General features: G+C 47.9%; 1 protein-coding gene across 1 annotated transcript in view; it reads left to right on the forward strand.

The window, feature by feature from the left end:
• Nucleotides 1–19003, forward strand: part of ADAM17 (ADAM metallopeptidase domain 17) — a 648967-nt gene that overhangs the window by 566249 nt on the left and 63715 nt on the right. Inside the window, exons 14-15 of the mRNA XM_086926360.1 lie at nt 5519–5653; nt 8664–8794. Of these exons, the coding sequence (XP_086782486.1) occupies nt 5519–5653; nt 8664–8794 (266 nt within the window). The remainder of the gene's footprint in view (nt 1–5518; nt 5654–8663; nt 8795–19003) is intronic.

The following is a 19003-nucleotide window of genomic DNA, read 5'->3' on the forward strand; positions in this document are numbered from 1 at the left end:
AAAGTGCGTACTTGCATGATTTGTTGTCAGTTCAACCCAGGTAAAGGCATTCCCGTAGAGCAAGGTGGATTTCATGCTCCCGATTACCCTTTTGAAGTCCTCCAGATGGATTATATCCAGATGGAACGTTGTCGAGGATTCAAGTATGTCCTCGTAGTTGTATGTGCACTTTCCCGATGGACAGAAGCATATCCAGTCCCAGATTACACTGCTCCGACCACTGCCAAGCAGCTGGTACGTGAATTCTTCCCACGGTATGGTTTGCCCCGTGTCGTGTACTCAGATAACGGTCAGCCATTCTCGTCCGAGCTTATGAAGCAGGTATCACTCCTGCTAGGATATCAGTGGAAGTTCCATTGTGTCCGACATCCCGAAGCAGCAGGTCTCGTAGAGAGACATAATCAGACCCTGAAAACGCGTCTTGCCAAGATTTGTGCCGAGAAAGGCGTAGACTGGATAGTTGCATTGCCAGTCGCACTCTTTTATATGAGAATGGTAGCTCACTCAAGAACAGGGCTATCCCCGTACGAGGTGGTCTTTGGCAGACCACCGAATATGTGGGGGACGCCTTTGCCTCGCAAAATTACAGATGTTGATTGTAATATGCTGACAGATTACCTTGCCTCCTTGATGTCTGCACTACAATCTTGTCGTTCACAGGTAGCTGCAGCCTTTCCCGACAATACCGAGGTGAAGCCACATGAGATTACTCCGGGGGACCTTGTCTTCGTCAGGAACTTTGACCGGAAGAGTCTGCTGGAGCCCCGCTGGCAGGAGCCGAAACTTGTTCTGCTGACCACGAGGACGGCTGTGAAGGTGGAGGGCCGAAAAGGGTGGCTCCACTCAAGCCACATAAAGAAGTTTCATGGACTGCCGCCAAAGATAGACTTTCAGCCCGGCCCCATTCCAGTGACTGAAACTGATACTAAACTCCCCCTGGCAGAGAAAACTCCTCAAAAGGAGTATAAGAAAAAGTTGAGATCTAGCAAGTCAGACAGTTTAATTGTTTAAGTCCTTCCCTAGGTGAAGCGGTTAGACAGGTTCCTGACATGTATAAGTTAGATCCCAATAGAGAGAGAGATAGACAGAAACAGATCAAGAAAAAGAAATATTGTAAATCTCTCCGCAGCTATTGCATCGTTACATTATTGATTATGTTTTTTCTGAGTCTTCTGATTATTGCTGCAGGTTTATTGCTCCACATGTACCTTCCTATTTTCACACGTGCACATTCTTCCTCAAACGACACTGTCGAGCACACTTTCAGTGAATTACCCCCTCACGAGTTGTCATACCGACTTGCGCTGCGCAACAATACCTTCATTAGTATGTTACATCATTCTCATCAGACCAGCAACGCTACAAATTGTTGGATATGTGGCCGACTCCCCCCCTTTCAGAAATACAAGGGAGTTCTGCCCCTCTTTCCGTACCCGTTTACACACAATGGTTCCTGTGGTGCATGGTTTAGTTTAATAAATTCTTTAGATTCTGATGCCATAATCTATCAGGGAGGTTGGGTCTGGGGAAATCTGAACGTAGTCATGCATAAAGCCTGCTACCCTAACAAGGAGGGTCTTCCACAAAGGACAGGGACCGATCTAGAAAATGAAGTATATGGATTAGGTAATTATACACTTAACCTCATGATTCTGAATGTCCAAGCCGATACCAGACCAGACTTACCCTCTATGTCAGTATTACCAGTTAAAGGTGAATTATGTGTCAGAAAGAATGGCTCAGTACACCTAGGTCATAGTGAATGTAATACTGTAATCGAATTTAGCGATAAAGGCAAGTCTACATTCAAAGCTACACGCCATTCCTATTTCATTTGTGGTCTGACAGCTTATATACGTTTGCCACTAGATTGGGATGGGACATGTTACATTGCATTCCTACTGCCACCTGTTTTTCTAGCTCCACCGGATTATCATAAGAACTCTCGTCTAGTGCCTAACAGACCCAGGAGAGATCTCCCGATTGTCGACTATACTGAAACGGCATGGGAAAAATACACATATTTCAATAAAGGTTTCTTTCCCTATTTAGGAGCTATCTTCAACAGCAAATCAATACGTCACTTGACCAGAACCCTCGAAGCAGTAGTGAATGAAACTACTTCCGCCCTAGGCAACTTAACCGAGGAACAGTCTGCTATGAGATTTGTTGTCCTTCAAAATCGTCTTGTTCTTGACGTCATCCTGGCCGATAGGGGCGGAGCTTGTAGAGTCATCGGATCGAGTTGCTGTGTTTTCATTCCAGAAAACGCACCGTCAGTATATAGAGCTATAACACGTCTCCATAAGATTGCAAGTCAGATACACCAGAATCCAGGCACCTGGACATGGTCCGGTTGGTTCTGGAGCGTGTTGTCAGCCTGGGGTTGGAAAGTCCTATCCTTCCTCGGAATAGCCCTTCTCGTAGTATTCAGTTGCTGCCTATGTATCCAGTGTGGGCCAGCGATTTGCGGCTTGTGCGCCACATCATGCATTCCTCATCCAAGTCCATGTTCTAAATCCCGCCTGAAAAAGGAAGAGCAAATGGTGTTAAATGAACAAATAAATAGACTAATGAGGATCGATATATCATGAAGGGTCCGTAGGGGACAAGGAGGGAATGAGGTAATTCAAATTTTATGGTCAATTGTGTCCCCTATCGTAGACCCCAACGGCTCCATGTACGTGCTTCAAGTACATGTAATTTCCCTCCATGACCAGCTATGAAGACGCAAATACATTTGCGTCCAACGTTAACGTGTCCTCTTTCTGATGCACCATGAATGGATCGATAACTCAGTTCCTAAGTATGCCTTGCCACCGTCTTTACATGGTGCACTTTCACGTTTTCCTGGCTCTGTTGAGTTAGGCCCTGATTTCTGCCATCGAGCCTTTCTGCCTTCCTGCCTTCTGCCTCTGAAAGTTGTAGCCTGGATTCTGTATCCATGACCTCTGCCTTACTCCCTGCGCGGCGAGCGGTGCCCGGCTCGGCCTGCTTGCCTGCCAAGACTGTATTCAGCCTTCAAGTTATCTGCTCCGCTCCTCGAAAATACATTCCTGTCTAGTTATTTAGGTAAACATCCTCCCAGCTGCAGAGCAAAGGGCCCGGTCTCACTGTCTCCATGCAAGTAATTCACTGCTCCTGTTACCATGGTAGGCCCATGGCCCCTCGCACTACACGCAGACACATAGACGCTTATGCACGCACTAGCAGTCAGTATAGAATAGCCTCTGTCCGAGAGACTTTTCCTTCTAGATAATATAGTTCCACAAACACAAGATATCAGATATGATTGGGTTTAGATTGTCCTGACACGCCAGACTTCTGTCTCCTCTTTCGGAGCTAAATGTCCAGTCCCCTTCACCCTCCAATTCCACGTCAATCACACGTCATGTTGCCTGCGCGCGCATCCAGCCATATATTTCTGTTGACACTGCAGGATTCCTCTATGAATCCACCCACTTATGACACTTTCATATGACGTCTCTAGCACACACCTCCGTGTACGCCCTTGTGCACGCCTTCTGTTACGTACATGTGTTCTTATCTCGTTTCTCTCAGCTGTTACGCCTTTTTGTATCCATCACCATTATATGCATTAACTATATATATTATACTCTGTCAATAAAGCATTGTCTATCCCTTCCTGAACCTTCGTGGTGATGGAACATGATACCTGGTTCGAACCATTCCATTATATGGAATAAAACCCTTATAAAACTCAGATACCACGGACTCTGCCTTTCATTTTGGATTGAGCTATTTTATTGAACTTTACCGCATAAATTCCGCATAGGTAAACTTTTATTTACCACAGTCTAATGACTTATTTGATGCTGTTGCATTATCCATTAACACAAGAATCTTCATGAACTACCAGGCTTAGTGGAAGTCTTCACAAATGAAACAAAAGGCTTAGTGCAAAGTTACTCAACTTCCAATGGATGAGGTGCTTCAGCAGTATTAAAGAGGCTTGGCCACCTCCATTTCACTGTGCTCCAAGGATGAAGTAATACCCAGCCAGCCAATTTCGTTTCAGTCTTAAAAGGTGACAGCTTCATTTCTTCTCAGATCTTCAGCTTGCACATTGCTCCTCTGCCTTATCTTGACAATTCAACAGAAGAAGCAAGCCTATCACCACAAAAAATTCCCATTGACTTTTTTCTAGCTAGTTTCTCCAGCATTACGCTCATATCAATGCATCACAGAAGAGGTATTCCTCTAACATCATTGGACTTCTGTCACTTATGGCCTCTGAGACCTATGTGCTCCAAAGCCTCTGTGCTGTACAGCTGCCCTGCAAATGCCTACACGGTCAATTATGCCTTAAGCAGCATGTCCAGAGCTCCAGGCGGGAGTTCATAAACTCCTCCGTTTAGGAGAAATAGAGGCTGTCCCACCAGCATGACATCAATTTCTGATATTGTCTGGTGGCTTGGGAAATCATGATGGCTGGCTTTGTCACACTTACTAGCATCAGTTCATCAAGATGACTGTTTTTTGCTAAGTGGACTTTAGAGGACTCTTATTTTAGTGTCCCCATCCTTTTCCTGTTGCAGTACCTGTACTTTGCTGGGGTACCTGCTTGTTTTACCCATGCATGTGCATTAACACACTGGGCAAATTTTATTCAACAATCTTGTCACTTTAGTGTTGCGCTGATAACGATGTTTAGTGATCAACAAATGAACAAATACAAACAAGAAAAAAGGTTCTTCAGCAGGTATCACTAAAAGAAGGGTCAGTGTGAATTCTAGCCACATAATGTTGTATTTTTAAAACAAAAAGAAAATATTGCTATATTTTTTTGAAGAATTCGCTCTTACATGCAATCACTATTTTAATGGATGCATCTATACTGATCATAAACATATAATTTGAACACAGAGAATTTATTTGAGGAAAAGAAGGTATGATATTACATTTCATTAACACCGTGAAGTAGTTGAGCAATCTGCCTCCTATCTCTGTGCAATGTGTGTGTTGGCAACTATAGTTTTGTAAGGCAGGTCCCCTGCACGGTCTGAGATGGAAACCTGGCAGTGGCATTAGTAAGCCTAAATCAAGGTTGGGAACCATTGCCCCCCTCCAAAAAATGGTGTAGAGCTGAGAGATTTCTCCTCAGGTGTAAACATTTTAATCGAGACAAAATGAAAATGATTTGAAGTTGCAGATGCACGTTTTTTAAGTGCTTACATGATTGTAAGTGTTCAACTACTGCCTTTAGGTGTTTGTAAATGCCTACACATGAGTACTTCTGGAAAGCTTCAACGCATGCAACTTCCTGGGAGCTCTCTGTAAACTCTTTTGAATTGTAAACAAAAATAAATAACTTATTCCTAACATAAGAGAAACCCAATTACAAATTTAAAAAGAGCGACACATACCAAGTGAAAGAATGATGGGCACCTAGTTATGCATCAAAAACCAGGTTGTTTACCATGTGTAGAGAAAGCACTTTGTAAAAATGTATAGAATGTTTATACTTTTCCATTACTAATATTTTGTAAATCTGTAGGTAACAGTAGTGACTGCCCTCCTCCTGGAAATGCACCGAATGATACCGTCTGTGTTGATCTGGGGAAGTGTGCAGCTGGAGAATGTGTTCCATTTTGCGAGAGGGAGAAAGGGCTGCGATCATGCGCATGCAATGGTAAGCATCATATGATATATTATTAGAAAAACAACTATTTTGTTGGTTTATTAGTGCTCTATAAATACGACCTCTGCAAATGATTCATACGAGTTCACAGATCTGGTGCCTACATCATCCCTCAGTAGCGCATGCTTTCCTGGCTAGGCTTTTACGGGGGACGTAATGTAAAGAGTTTTGCACTTCTGTCACCGGTTTTTAGCCTCTACACCAGCGATTGCTACCCTGTGAAGCCTAGTCAGAGGTTTCACAGACCTATATGACCTTTAACTCTTGTTTTCTTTTAATAATTTTCAGCTTTTAAGCTAAATAACTGTATAAAGGTGGTTACTTCTACGAGGATGATAGTTTCACTAAGCACTCCCCATGCAGATGAGGGAACACCCCCCCTGAAGATAGCGCTGGCGCTTTATGTGCACCGGCTTGATCGTATTACAGAAGGCGCCGCACAAGTGTCTGTGGCACCTTCTGTAATACCAAAGTCCCCCAGGGGTGTGCAAAGTGGGGGAAAATGCCTGTTGCACCCAACGGGTACTTTGGGCAATAGGGCTCCTCGTCTTCTAGCTTTTAGAAAGTGGTTGTCCTTGTCGCCTTTTGACACAAAGACTCTAGATGTTCTTGAGCTTTGCTCATTTCATACTTGATTGCTGTCCTCTATTTGTCCAAAACCAGTTGCAGTCCAGTTACTACTTCTGCCCACCACTTGTTTTGAGAGCTCTGATTTCACATGATTACTTGTTGATTGTGGCAATGGCCTATGTGTAGTTGCTCTCATTTAAGCAGTTGCAGAGAAGTGAAGGATTTCATACAGTGTTTTGTGTATGTTTTGTGTATTATTGTTGAGGTTTAGATTGTAGAAAGATTTAGGATCTCTGGCTTCCATCTGTGATTCGGGTACAGGAGATGACCAGGGCACATTGCCACTCTGCCAGTAATCAGAGTACACTTTGGCCAATGCAGTTGTCTAGAAAAACAGTTTTAAAATGCATTTGCCTGGAGAATCATTTGCTGCACCAGAATTAGGTGCCTCAACCTACTACAACTCAGCTGATACTGATGATGTGTCAGGAGGTGGAGTCAGAGCTACTACCAGAAGCACAGGGATTTGTGGATGAATTGGTGAGAATAAATCCATATGAGTGAGGACCAGTATGAAATGGAGGGAGCAGCTCTGTTGAAGAGGTGTGCATTTTGTTCCTTGCTCAATTGTAGGAGAGAAGGTGCAAACTTGAAGTGCAGAGGAACGTTGTTATATGCACATGACCTGGGAACACTTGCCTCCTATACTCCTAGTTTTGTGATGACCTCTTGAGTTGTGTTGCCTCTTTGAGTTCTAGAAAGCTTTACTGGAGAGAGCCATGACTTCACAGTAACCAGTATTTCTTGTGGACTGCTTCTGATAGCATGTCAGGGTTAGCCCATAGCAGCCAGCCATATGCTACCTTGCAACATATTAAGACCCTGCTAAGGAACCTTATACACAAAAGCTGGGTGGGATAAGAAGCTGTCGGTAAACTTTGACTGGCACAGGTTTATCAGAGTTAGCGACCAATCCTTTGGTAAATACCTAGGACATAGCCTGTAGGAGATAAGTCTGCATGTAAGAAAGGGCAGAATGTGTCTCAGTGTCCAGACTGAGAGTGATCACCAGGGTTCTGGTCCTGTTCATGGGAGATATGGTCTTTCTCAGCCTGCTGTGCTGAAATCATTTGCCTGCACGTTTGTGACTCACACAGGAGAGCCCACTTTAAACTTTCAATGACCAATATATCTTTAAATTGAGCCCTATTTGGTTTTTTTTTTTATAAAAAATAATATTGTTGCTATTTGGGTTTAACAGGACTTCTTCACAGTATAGGTAGGATGTTTTTGCTGTAAGAAATGTAGATTTTAGCTCCAGAACTTTAAACAGTTCTTAGAGCTAGGTTGGCAGAGATTACTTTTCGATCCTGCAAAAAGCAGGTGACAGAAAGAGTGGGACTGATAGAATTATCAGTAAAGAATCAATACCTTCAGGGTGCTTTATTCTACGTGTACCGATCTTGCAAGAGAGCCTTTTAAGGGATTTGACCAAAACTGATTAATCCAAAGTAAGAACATAAGGATCTCTGAGACCCTTTCAAAGATGATGAAATTAAAGTGTTGACTTAGGAAATCCTTAGACTGAAAGGGCGCTTGCCCCACACTGGAGGTTTAGCAAATATGCTTTGACCCGATCGAAAAGGAGTGAGGTGCTACCAGTGTCCAAGTACCTAGATTGTTTAAGCTTTTACATAGTGTGGTTGATGTCTATTGTGCCTACAGAATATCAATGTCAACACATTTTGTCATCTCAATTTAGAGATCAACTGGGAGACTTTGTGAACTGCTGATTTGTTTCTGAACCTCCAGAACTAAAGCCAGACACAAATGAGTTACAATGTTATTTACTTATACCAAGTGTCATTACCTGTCTCTTCTATACATGGATAGTTGCCTGTATTTGAGAATAGTTTTTATGGCTCACACAGTGTTCAGTCAGAAACATTTCACTTGGTACTTGGCTAATTACTAAGTGAACTTGGAGATAACATTTTCAAGAATCTGCACAGGGATAGCTCTGCTTATGAGGCAGATGATGCAGGCCCTCTGTAAATGGCTACAAAGAACATATTTGTGGTGGACCAAACAAAGTGATGCTAAGATACATGTCCTAGGGTATCCACCATCTGTAACAGAAAACACGTAATATTAAACCCTTTTTTCACTTTAAAAGAATAAAATAAACAAATATACTCAAGGTGTGACAACGGAGTGTAACCCTACTGTAAAACTGCAAAACATGATCTAATCAGCAGGATATGTGAGCCAATCAAAGGCAAGGTGGTAACTGTACTTATTCCTGACATTGTTATTTATTTTGTGTTTTGTCTGACAAGGTAAACTCTTACAAACACCAAAACAAGAACAGCAGTGTGAGATTATTTTATTTATGGGTTGTGAAGAAATATGCTCTCATTCTTCTATTTAGTTACAGAAAACTCCTGCAAAGTTTGCTGCAGAGATGAAAATGGCACATGTAGTCCATATGTTGATGCCAATAACAACTTTCTATACCTGCGTAAAGGAAAGCCCTGCACTGTTGGATTTTGTGATTCTAATGTAAGTGAAAAACATTTTATCCTTACATTTTTACTATTCTTACCAGATGGAGTTTTGATTGATTTTTAAATATTATTTGTTAGAAGTATGTTATGTTCTCCTTGTCTCTCACTTAGGTCTCACCTATCAGAAGCTATCCATGGTCATGTTAGTAAAACACCTACAAGGTGTCTTGCTGACTAGAGGTAGCACAAATACTCATTAATGTAGTAGTCACCTGAACATCTCTGCATACAATATGCTACAAGTTTTGAATTTTGTGAGCATAAGTCTAGCTTTCAATCAAAGATTCTTTCACTAAATGGAGATAAGCAGAACATTTTTCAAAGAAGTTCATAAACACAGTGAGCTTAAAGTGGATGTATGTTCAAAAACATACAATGTCTATTATGACAACTATGAACTTGCCTTGGCAATGAGAACATATTGTGAGATTTGGTCATGGTCCTGTTGCTGATGTGGTTGTATGTGTTCAAGGTTCCTCCAAATTCTGATTGTTATAAGTTGAAACTCTGCCACACAGCTCCGGTTCACTGATGCATCCCATGACTATCAAGACACTAGAACATAAGGCAAATTGATCAAAACTGACCGAATGCAGTCCATTTCTCTATCTTTCTTTTTCTTCTTCCTACTAGAGGTTGGAATGTCTAATTGCTCAAGTGGGCTAAAAAATGTAACATTTACCACTTCATTTTCAAAAAGGCCCCAGCATACTATGTAGTGCTATATAGATTATTATTTATGTAGCTTCTAATCCTGCAGCTTTTTAGCCCTTTACATGATGGGCGTTATGAATACCCAGTTTAGTAGTGCTTTATTGGCGTTGGAAAGATGTAGGGCTGAGTTGGTCCTGTTGAGATTTAAATCCATGAACTGCAAGTCAGTCAGTCATCTCTATTCATTGTTTAGCCCATTTAGCTATTCTGTTGGCTATAAAAACCTGCATTCCTTCAATCTTATTGCAAATTGACAAGATGCACATGGAGCAGAACCAAAATTGAGGAGGTGACATGTCATAGGTGATGCATGATGAGAAGGAGATGGTTTAAATGGTATTCTTCACCCATGGCACTTAGGTACATTGAGATTGCTCTGCTCATCTCCCTGTGACCCAGTACTTGCATAGACCATTTACATTTGCACACCTGTGTGTCATCCTTCAGTCCGCATCACACATCCTCTCTATTTCTAAACACCCTTCAACCCATTTCAAGAGTCAAGTAATTTGTACTGTTGGGATCTGAACAGTGGAAGGCCCTTCCCTCAACCTAGGTTCTGCCACTTTAAAATAGCCCTGAAAGAACACATGAGACCCAGTGGTCATTTTCTGGTACTGAATATAAAATATAGAGAGGAACTGTTTTAGAAATTTTTGAACTCGTTTCAAAATCTTCCTAAAACAAATACTGTTTTGTTTACTTTCAATGCATTGTTACTTTGTACTCTCTGACTTAATGCGTATAAAGCGTCTCTGTAAGTGATGTTAAAACATATGTACAAGAGAACTACAGCTACAAGGACCTAGTCTTATAAAATATCTAGTCAAATGTTTAATGCTTATGAGCAAAAAGAATATTGATACCAAAGAATCCATTTGTTTATGGATTGTCAAGCACATTGTGTTCTGCTAAAAGCATACTCTAGTTGCCATCATGTAGCTCCAACTTCCATTTGTGATGAATTGATATTTTGTTCTTTTTCCATTTTGAAAAAAAAAACTAAAACTTATTTAGCTGAAAAAGCACACTAATGTGATTCTCCAGGACCACAAACCAACAACGGTCATTTGTTTTGGAGGCGGCATAAATATGATCGCCATATGCAAGACTGTCATGTGGCCTTTTGGTTATTCATATATAATATGTGGATATTGAGGATATATATAAATGGGGTTGCCTTAAGCATTTTGACTGGTCATACTTTTGGGCAGTGTTATGGAGTGGATTCTCATAGCAATAAACAAAGTGTGATGCTGGTTATTTAGGATTTGTTAGATGGGTTTAATAATCTGGGCAACCAAATTCTGAAGGAATCAGTGACCCTACTCAGATCATGGGTATGGGGCTTTTGCTCACCTAGAATTGGTAACATCTTATGTTCAATAAGGTTTGGACTGCCTCTCCTTTTAGACATACGTTGTGAGATGTATTGAGATTGTTTTTTCTTTTTTTTGGCAAATCTGTTTTTATTAGTATTTTAGAGTTGCACGTTGCAGAGGCACGTGGGTCATAGATACATTAGCACATTGTCATATTATGTTACAAGTATTCAAGACATGCGCTGCTCGCCCAGAGTTGTCAGAACTGTAGTACACCTGCCCTGATGCAGACTCCGGGGTTGTCCATGAGAACCGGTACGCTGACCTCTTAATAGTTCGTGGAGTTCAGGGCTGACCCTCCATCTTGAGCTTGCAAACAGATGGTGCATATTTGAAACAAAAAACATTAACTGCGGCAACAAAACCCCACCTCATATTCCGACTCTCATTCTTTTACTGTCTCCCCCCTCCTCCTCCCCTGCCTCAACTACCCCCCCCCCCCCTCCACCCCATCGCATGCACCCTCAACTATGGCTGCACTGGTGTGATTATATATGTGTCCTATTGGATCAGAAGTTGAACATATCAGACTATCCCGGCAGGAGAACGGCCTGTAGTCTGCACCTACCCGCGTGTGTGCCTCCCATCGCCACCGCCTCGCCCGCGCCCCCCTCCCTGTCCGCCTGCTGTAATGCATCAAGCATTTGCTCCCAGCGTGCCGCTATGGGTTCCTTCCAGAGCCCCGTTGTCTCCTCCCTACGTATGGTGATCCATTCTGCCCTGGCCCATGCCTGAAATGAGGAAGTGGCGGGTCGTGCGCCTTCCACCTCCTTGTGAAGAGGCACTTTGCCACCACTAGCCCCAGGTCCAGAAAACGGTATCTCACCTTGTCTTTGGGGGTCTCCTGAAGTGGTGCAGTATATACTCGGGCCAATCAAAGGGTATAGTCGGTCTGTGCAACTCCATAGCAGCTCAATAATTGTTCGCCAGTAAGTGCCCAGCCCAGGACAGCTCCACAGCATGTGCAGGAATCCCACCCCTAGCTCATTGCATCTGGGACAGCGCACGTCGTCGCGACAGAAGTATTTGTTAATCAACACGGGCATACGGTAGGCCCTATGAACAATGAAAAGCTGTATCTGGCAAAATCGCATGTTTCTGGGGATGCGCGCCAGGCTTTTAATGACCCTTTCCCACTCCTTGTCTGTTAGTGGCCGCCCCAGGTCTAACTCCCATTTGCCTCTAAGGGGATCCAAACTAATCGCCACGTGTTCCCTTAATGGTGCCGCAAACCAGTGGACCAAGTGTCTGCCCCTCCCCATGATGTGTAGATACTGCATGGTTAAATGCTGCCCAGGCTCTGTTGCTACGTCTCCTCATCTGGCAGTCAGCTTCGCTATCAGTGAGCGGTGCATTAAGAACCCCCGTGCCGTGAGCTCCCCATCCCTATACAGATCACTGTGTGTGTGTATGTCGGCCTCCCGCCACTCCGCAAGCATGGAGGATGTGAGCACTCCTTCACCACTAGGCGAGCCCTCCAAAGGTATAGCGGGCGCATTAGGAACCGTGCTTCGGTTAAGGTGTAAGGCTCTCCGGTAGCACTTGTACGCCACCGCCGGGAGAAGCGCTGTTGGGCACGCAGTCACATCTAAGGGGTGGAAAAGTTTAGTTATACTTTCTAGGGAGTATGGCGGCATTACCGTGGCTGTGTCATCTCTACCTCTATCCGCCAACCAGCGAGCAACCCACTGTAGCTGCACGGCTAGGTAGTAGTGTTTAAAGCAAGGACCAGCTAGGTCCCCCCGATCTTCGCCAGTGCCAGCCTATGCCTAGAGGTGCCCCAGATAAAGTCCCGCAGTATCTTATTTAGCATAGTGAAAAAAGAAGCCGGGATATATAGCGGTAAGGTGACAAAGTAGTTCAGGAGGCGGGGAAGCATGACCATTTTAGCAAGTGCCACTCTGCCTGTGGTTGTCAGCGGGAGCGTGTTCCAAAAGTGTATCTGAGACCTGAGCGCTGCAACCGCCCTCCCAAGATTCCCATCGAACAAGTCAGCTGGGCTACAGTATATCTGTATTCCCAGGTTCCTAAAGGTGTCTTCTTTCCATTGGACTCGTGTGCCCTCCAGGTGGTATCTCGGGTCTCCGGTCCCTTAGCTGAAAGCGTAAAGGCAGGATTTACCCACATTCACTCTGGATCCCGAGATGTCAGCAAACGTGCGCAGCAGCTGGGCCAGCCGTTCCGGTATGCATCCCACATCCCTCACAAACACCCACAGGTCGTCAGCATAAAGCGATACCTGAAGGACTGCGTCTCCCATCAGGATATCATCACCAAGAGTCTGTCGTATGGCTACAGCGGGGACAGAGGGCACCCCTGCCGAGTGCCTCGGCCCACCGCCACCGCCTCTGAGATGTAAGGGCCCAATCGCACTCGGACTACAGGGTTCCTGTATAATAGGTCAACCATTTGGAGGAATTCCACGTCCAACCCGTAGCGCAGTAACACCGCAGATAGATAGCCCAATTCTAGGCAGTCAAACTCCTTTTCCAGATCTAATATCAGGCACCCTCCCCTAGGCCACTCCTGCGCAGCCTCAGCTGCCACCCTGAAGTATCTCCTGAGGTTCAATGACGTAGATCTCGCTGGGACAAACCCGTTCTGGTCAGTGTGTGTTAAGTGTGGGACCACCGGCACCAGCCGTTCCGCTAGCACCTTAGCAAAGACCTTATAGTCCACGTTAAGCATCGCCAGAGGCCCATATGAGCCCAGTGCTGTGGGGTCTCTGTCCGGTTTAGGCAGGGAAACCAGAAACGCCTCCCGCATAGAGGGGGGCCGTGATCCTTCCTCCACCGCTGTAGTGTATAACTTATGGAGTAATGGTGTCAGGGTTTCCCTATACGCTTTATAGTATTCGGCGGGCAAGCCGTCTGGCCCTGGGTTCTTCCCGGATGCCATGGACTGAATCTCCTTCCCAACTTCCTCAAATGAGAGGGGCGCATTGAGTGTCTCCTTTTGTTCCTCGGAGGCCGTGGGCAATTAGACAGAGTCCAAGAACCCCTCCATGATGTGCCGGGGGCTGACAGCAAGGGGCTCTAGACAGCTGTGCATAGTGATCCGTCAAGGCATGGTGGATTTCACGTTGCGTATACACCATGTAAATTGATACTTGTATAGCGCACTACTCACCTGCAAGGGTCTCAAGGCGCTTGTACGAATACCGCTGTGGAACCCATCCTGGCTTTCCCTGTGAGGCGTCCACTCCTGGGCACCCCCAAGGTGGAGGCCAGGCATCCTTAGTATTGTGGGGGCCGTTGTGGAGATTAAGCAAGCTATTGCCCAGAGTTGCAGAGTGGGACTCCATGATTGGAATAGGCACCGAGGCGAGAATTATCCGGTCAGTGGGATTTTTGAGCCCAAGACCCGCCGAGGTTTGGAATTGAACCCTGGTCCCGGGCTAGACCTCTGCATCAGGGTCTGCCGCTCTAACCATTGAGCCACACTTCTCCACTGCCTCCCCGGGCTGTGCGGAGAACCCCTATTGGGGCACCACATCCCTCTTGCTTTATCAACCAGGCCAGCAGTCGGCCTGCTCTGTCTGCCTTGGCATGCGTTCTGGCCGTGTGTGCTGCATAGTTGTGACATCGTAACCTCTCTAAAAGCTCTGCGTGCCTAGTGCGAATGACGCCAAGTCTGCGTGAGTGCCCACCTTCCCCTTCCCGCTCCTACTGTAGGAGCTCAGCCCCCAGGTGCGCCAGGGAGGCGGAAAGCACTCTGCGTACGTTCCATGTGACCCCCATACAGTGCCCCTGGACGGCCACTTTGTGTGCATCCCATTCTTTCAAGGCGTTGCTCGCTGTCCCTTCGTTGGCATCAAAGTACGCAAGGATGGCCGTGACCAGCGACGAGCGAAACTCTGAATCCTCTAGCGCAGTAGGCTGTAGCCTCCACGTAGGGATAGGCGGGCGGTCCGCCTCCCAACTAATCTGAAACCACAGGGGGCTATGATCGGTGTGTGTTCTACTCAGGTGCTCTGACTGTGTAATAAGTGGGAACAGGGACTGGGAACCCACTATCCTGTCCAACCGGACATGCAAGTCGTGGACTGCTGAGTAGTAAGAATAGATTCTGTCTACTGGATGCTGCGCGCGCCACAGGTCCTGTATTGCCCAGTATGTAAGCCAGTGCTAGAACGCCTGCGCATTGGACGCCACCGCTCAAAGGGAGGGGGGGGGGCCCTGTCCAGGTGCACCTCCAGCACCATGTTGAAGTCCCCACCAAGAAGCCAAGGAAGCCCAGCATAAGGGTGGAGGGCCTGGGTCATTCGCGCTAGGAAGGAGGGCTGGTCTACATTCGGGGTGTAAAGTGATCCTAATAGTACCTCCTGACCATTCAGCTTCCCCCGCACTAGGGAATACCTGCCCTCTTAGTCTACCTTTATTTCTTCACATATAAAGGGAATGCCCGCCCTTACCCATACCATGGTGCCGCGCGCATGCGCCGAGAAGACAGTACCGTAAATTTGCCCCCTCCAACTCCTGCGCCATGTGAGTCTCCTGCAGGAGGGCAATCCCTAACGCATGTCGCTATAGGTAGGACAAGATAGAGTAGCGTTTCGACGGCGTGTGCATACCACATATGTTCCAAGTCGCAATATTAGTCTGCGTCATGTCTCGGGGTAAGTCAACACAGCCCGGGGTAAAGGGGTTTCTTCGAGGGGGCTGGAGGCGCAATCCACGGGGAGCATCTGTGTGCCACAACTTAAACATAACAACAACCGCAAACAATGCAACTAGTGGGGTGAATCCCCGAAAGGGCATGCGTCCAAACTTCAAGTTAAACCACTTATGGTGAAGTGCTAGTCCAGTGTAGTAACTAGTGGGGTGTGTGTGTAATGTCAGCAACTTGTCTGCGCTAAGCCCCTGTCTCAAGCCTCCCGTGATTGCAAGAGGTGTACAGTGAGTCATAGACTGGTTACACTTGCAGGTTCGGTGTCGACCACAGCTGTGGGAGCCTGCGAATGTAACATCTGCGCAGCGAATTCCACCCTCTGACTAGTAAGGCATCTCTCGGACATCCACATGAAACACATTGAGTGACAGAAGCGCTTCTAACGGATAACACATTTCAGCAGCGTATGCGTAGACATACTAAAGAGATACAGTGTACAGTGCACACATGTGCGCGGGGCATGAAGAGATGCAGCATAGCACCGCTCGATCACTCGATCTGGTCAGCCGTCTGAGGCGTCACTATTGGCATGTTCGAGTCTTCGGAGAACACGGTGGATGGGGATAACGAACCACTGGTTCCGGGTTGCTTCGTGCATGTGTCTCCACGCGGCTATTATTGCTCACTGTCCCAAGAGTCGCCACCACCTCAAGAGCTTCCTGCCATTCCAGTCTAATCTTCTCTGGACTGGGCACAACTGGGCCCAGCCCCATGTCTTGACGAGCCGCCTGCGTCGCCTCGATCTCCTCTCCTGCCAGTAACCGTCCTCCGGGCCTGGGGGTCTTGTTCCTTTCCACTGCCCTGTCTGCTCCCTCCAGTCCCAAATGTCCGATGGGGCATCAATAAAGCGGGTATCCTACTTCGAGACCACTCTGAGGCGAGATGGGAATAACAGAGAGTAAGGCAACTCCAGCTCCCGCAGTTGACGCTTCACCGACATATAGGTGTTCCTCTGTCTCTGAACCGCTGCTGTATAATCTCGGAAGAACATCACCTGACCACTTCCCGCACTGATGTCACCCAGTTTCCTGGTTTCACGGAGCACCACGTCGCCGTCCCGATAATTAAGAAGTTTGAAGAAGAACGGACGAGGTCAAGCTCCCGGCTTGGGCTTCTGCGCTGGCACTCTGTGTGCCCTCTCCACCACAAACTGCAGCGACAGCACCCCCCGGGGCAGGAGATCACGCAACCAGTTCTCAACATACTGTTCCGGGTTTTTGCCCTCCTCGCCCTCCGGAAGGCATACCACTCGGACATTATTGTGCCGAGAGCTCCCTTCCGCATCCTCAATGCGGTCTTCGAGCGCATGGACTCGGTCGATCAAATCTTGGTGCGCTATAGTGTGGATTTGCACCACAGGTTGAATCTCTGGAAGTGTATGGCTTTGCAAGGCAACCGACTCCGCTAACCTGCCATGATCAGCATGGAGAAGGGTGCAATTCGACGTGACTTTGTCGATCCGTGTCTCTAAAGATTCTTTTGTTTGCTCCAGGGTGGTACCGATCTACTCCACTGCTGCTAGCACAATGTCCTTTTTGGCCGCGAGGGCCGCCGCTTGGGGCTCCATGCTTCCACTTTGGTGCCCCGGGGGAGGGTCAAGACTGGCAGCCCTCTGCTGTCCATTTTTTGGTTTGTCCCTCAGCCGGCCCATCACTAATTGTTGCGCCGTTGGCATCCGCAGACGGTCGTTGGCTCGGATGAGCGCAGGCAACTACCGGCCACCTGAACCTAGGTCTCTTCTTGGGGACATAGGATAAATCTGCCGCGTCAGTCCTGCAAGAGCGCTGTCATCAGGAAAAAAAGGGGGGGAACCCCCTCCCTGGAGTGGTCGCCGCCGCTATCAGGGGGTCCTGTCGCGTCTTAGTAGCTATCGGTACTGGGGTTGGCTTAGTTGGCAGCGCGCCTACCACTTGTGGCACAGGGGTATTTTGCTGCCGTCTTCGCCAGGCGCCACCCCGCTGCTCTCACCCTTCCGTCCAACGCCGCTCGACCCCACCTGGCGCTCTCGGCCGGCGGGCTTTTCAGTTCCATGAAAGGATGGGCACAGTACACCCAGGACACCTCTGGCCGCCAAGGGCCTCCTCCATACACAATGCAGCTCTCACGCTAGGGGCATGCCACTCCGACTGCAGTCCTGCCCAAGATGGCGCTTCCTCCAAAATGGCACCCAAGTCTCGGTGCGGCAGGCCACAGTCACTCAGGCCTTTCCAGCCGGTTTTACCTCAACGCCTCCGGACACTGCCTGCACACCAAAGTCACGATTCCCTTGCACCAGCAGGTTGCCCTCCAATTGTCTCATCAGGCGCAGTGCGGCGCCACACTTACTTGCCTACCGGCGGGGCCCCATCCATTTCACCCTGCAGAATGTCTATTGCAATCGTCCCCGATCACCAGCCTGTCCTCATCGGGATCTTCACCACACCGTCCAGCAGCCGTGACAGCTCACACAGACTCCGTGGTAGTACCAACTTCGAGAGATCACCTACTCACACAGCCACTCCGGGGCCGCACCTCCACAGCAGGCCGGTACAGGATCCTGGCCTGGGCCTTCTCTGAACTTGCTAACGCTGTAGTCTCAGACCGCAGGGTTAGCAGCTACCTTCTGGGCCCCCAAGTTCGCCCCCTCGGCCCGTGCCTCTCGCTGCCCCAGGTCACAACACCTTGCCAGCAGGTAGGCGACAGCCGGCTCCCCGGGTTACAGATGGCCGCCTCAGTGCGCAGCTTCTGCGACAGGCCTCATAGGCCGCAGGCTGAGACGCCTCCCTCGGCCTCTTCACGAGCCCTCCTTCCTCCCCGGGGCCTCACTCCTCACCTGGGGTTTCAGATGCTGTGGCAGGTAGGGCGGGCCCACAGTTCTTAGCAGGCCACGGTGCTCGAGTGACACAGGGCCCAGGCCTCAGCACCTCCACCGTGAATACCGGGGTGGGGGGAGCCGATTCCTCCACCGGCATCTTCCCCCCACTTCAGCTCACTTTCTCTGTGCAGGCCCCGCAGCACCACGTGTACATGCTCTGCCGCTCTCCAATTCCTGGATCCCCGTCGCAGCTTTCGCGGTAGTCTGCACAGGCCGCAAGTCAGGGCCTCTTCGCTGGCGTCTCACTGCCTTCGCGCGCGCGCCTCCTACTCCAGGCCGCGCTCCACCGTACAGCTCCTGATAGCGGCTGTGGGCAGCCTAGGACAGCGGGCCCGCCGATCCCGCAAGACACACCGCCCGGTCAGCCTCACAGGGACGCCAGGCACCGCTGGGACGGCTCCAGGGCAGCTCCCAGCGTCCCCGGCAGCGTTCCAGCGCCACCACAGGCCCTACCAGTGACTGTTGAGTCCTGGAGAACTTTTCCCGCTGCAGCCGGTCCTCAATTTCCTCTCCTGCGCCTTTCGATCGGGAGCCACTGTGCTTCGCAGGCTCCCCTAGCGTCCTCTCACCGTTCCCGCTCGGG

The sequence above is a fragment of the Lissotriton vulgaris genome, chromosome 6, assembly GCF_964263255.1.
Source record: "Lissotriton vulgaris chromosome 6, aLisVul1.2, whole genome shotgun sequence".
Classification (NCBI taxonomy): domain Eukaryota; kingdom Metazoa; phylum Chordata; class Amphibia; order Caudata; family Salamandridae; genus Lissotriton; species Lissotriton vulgaris.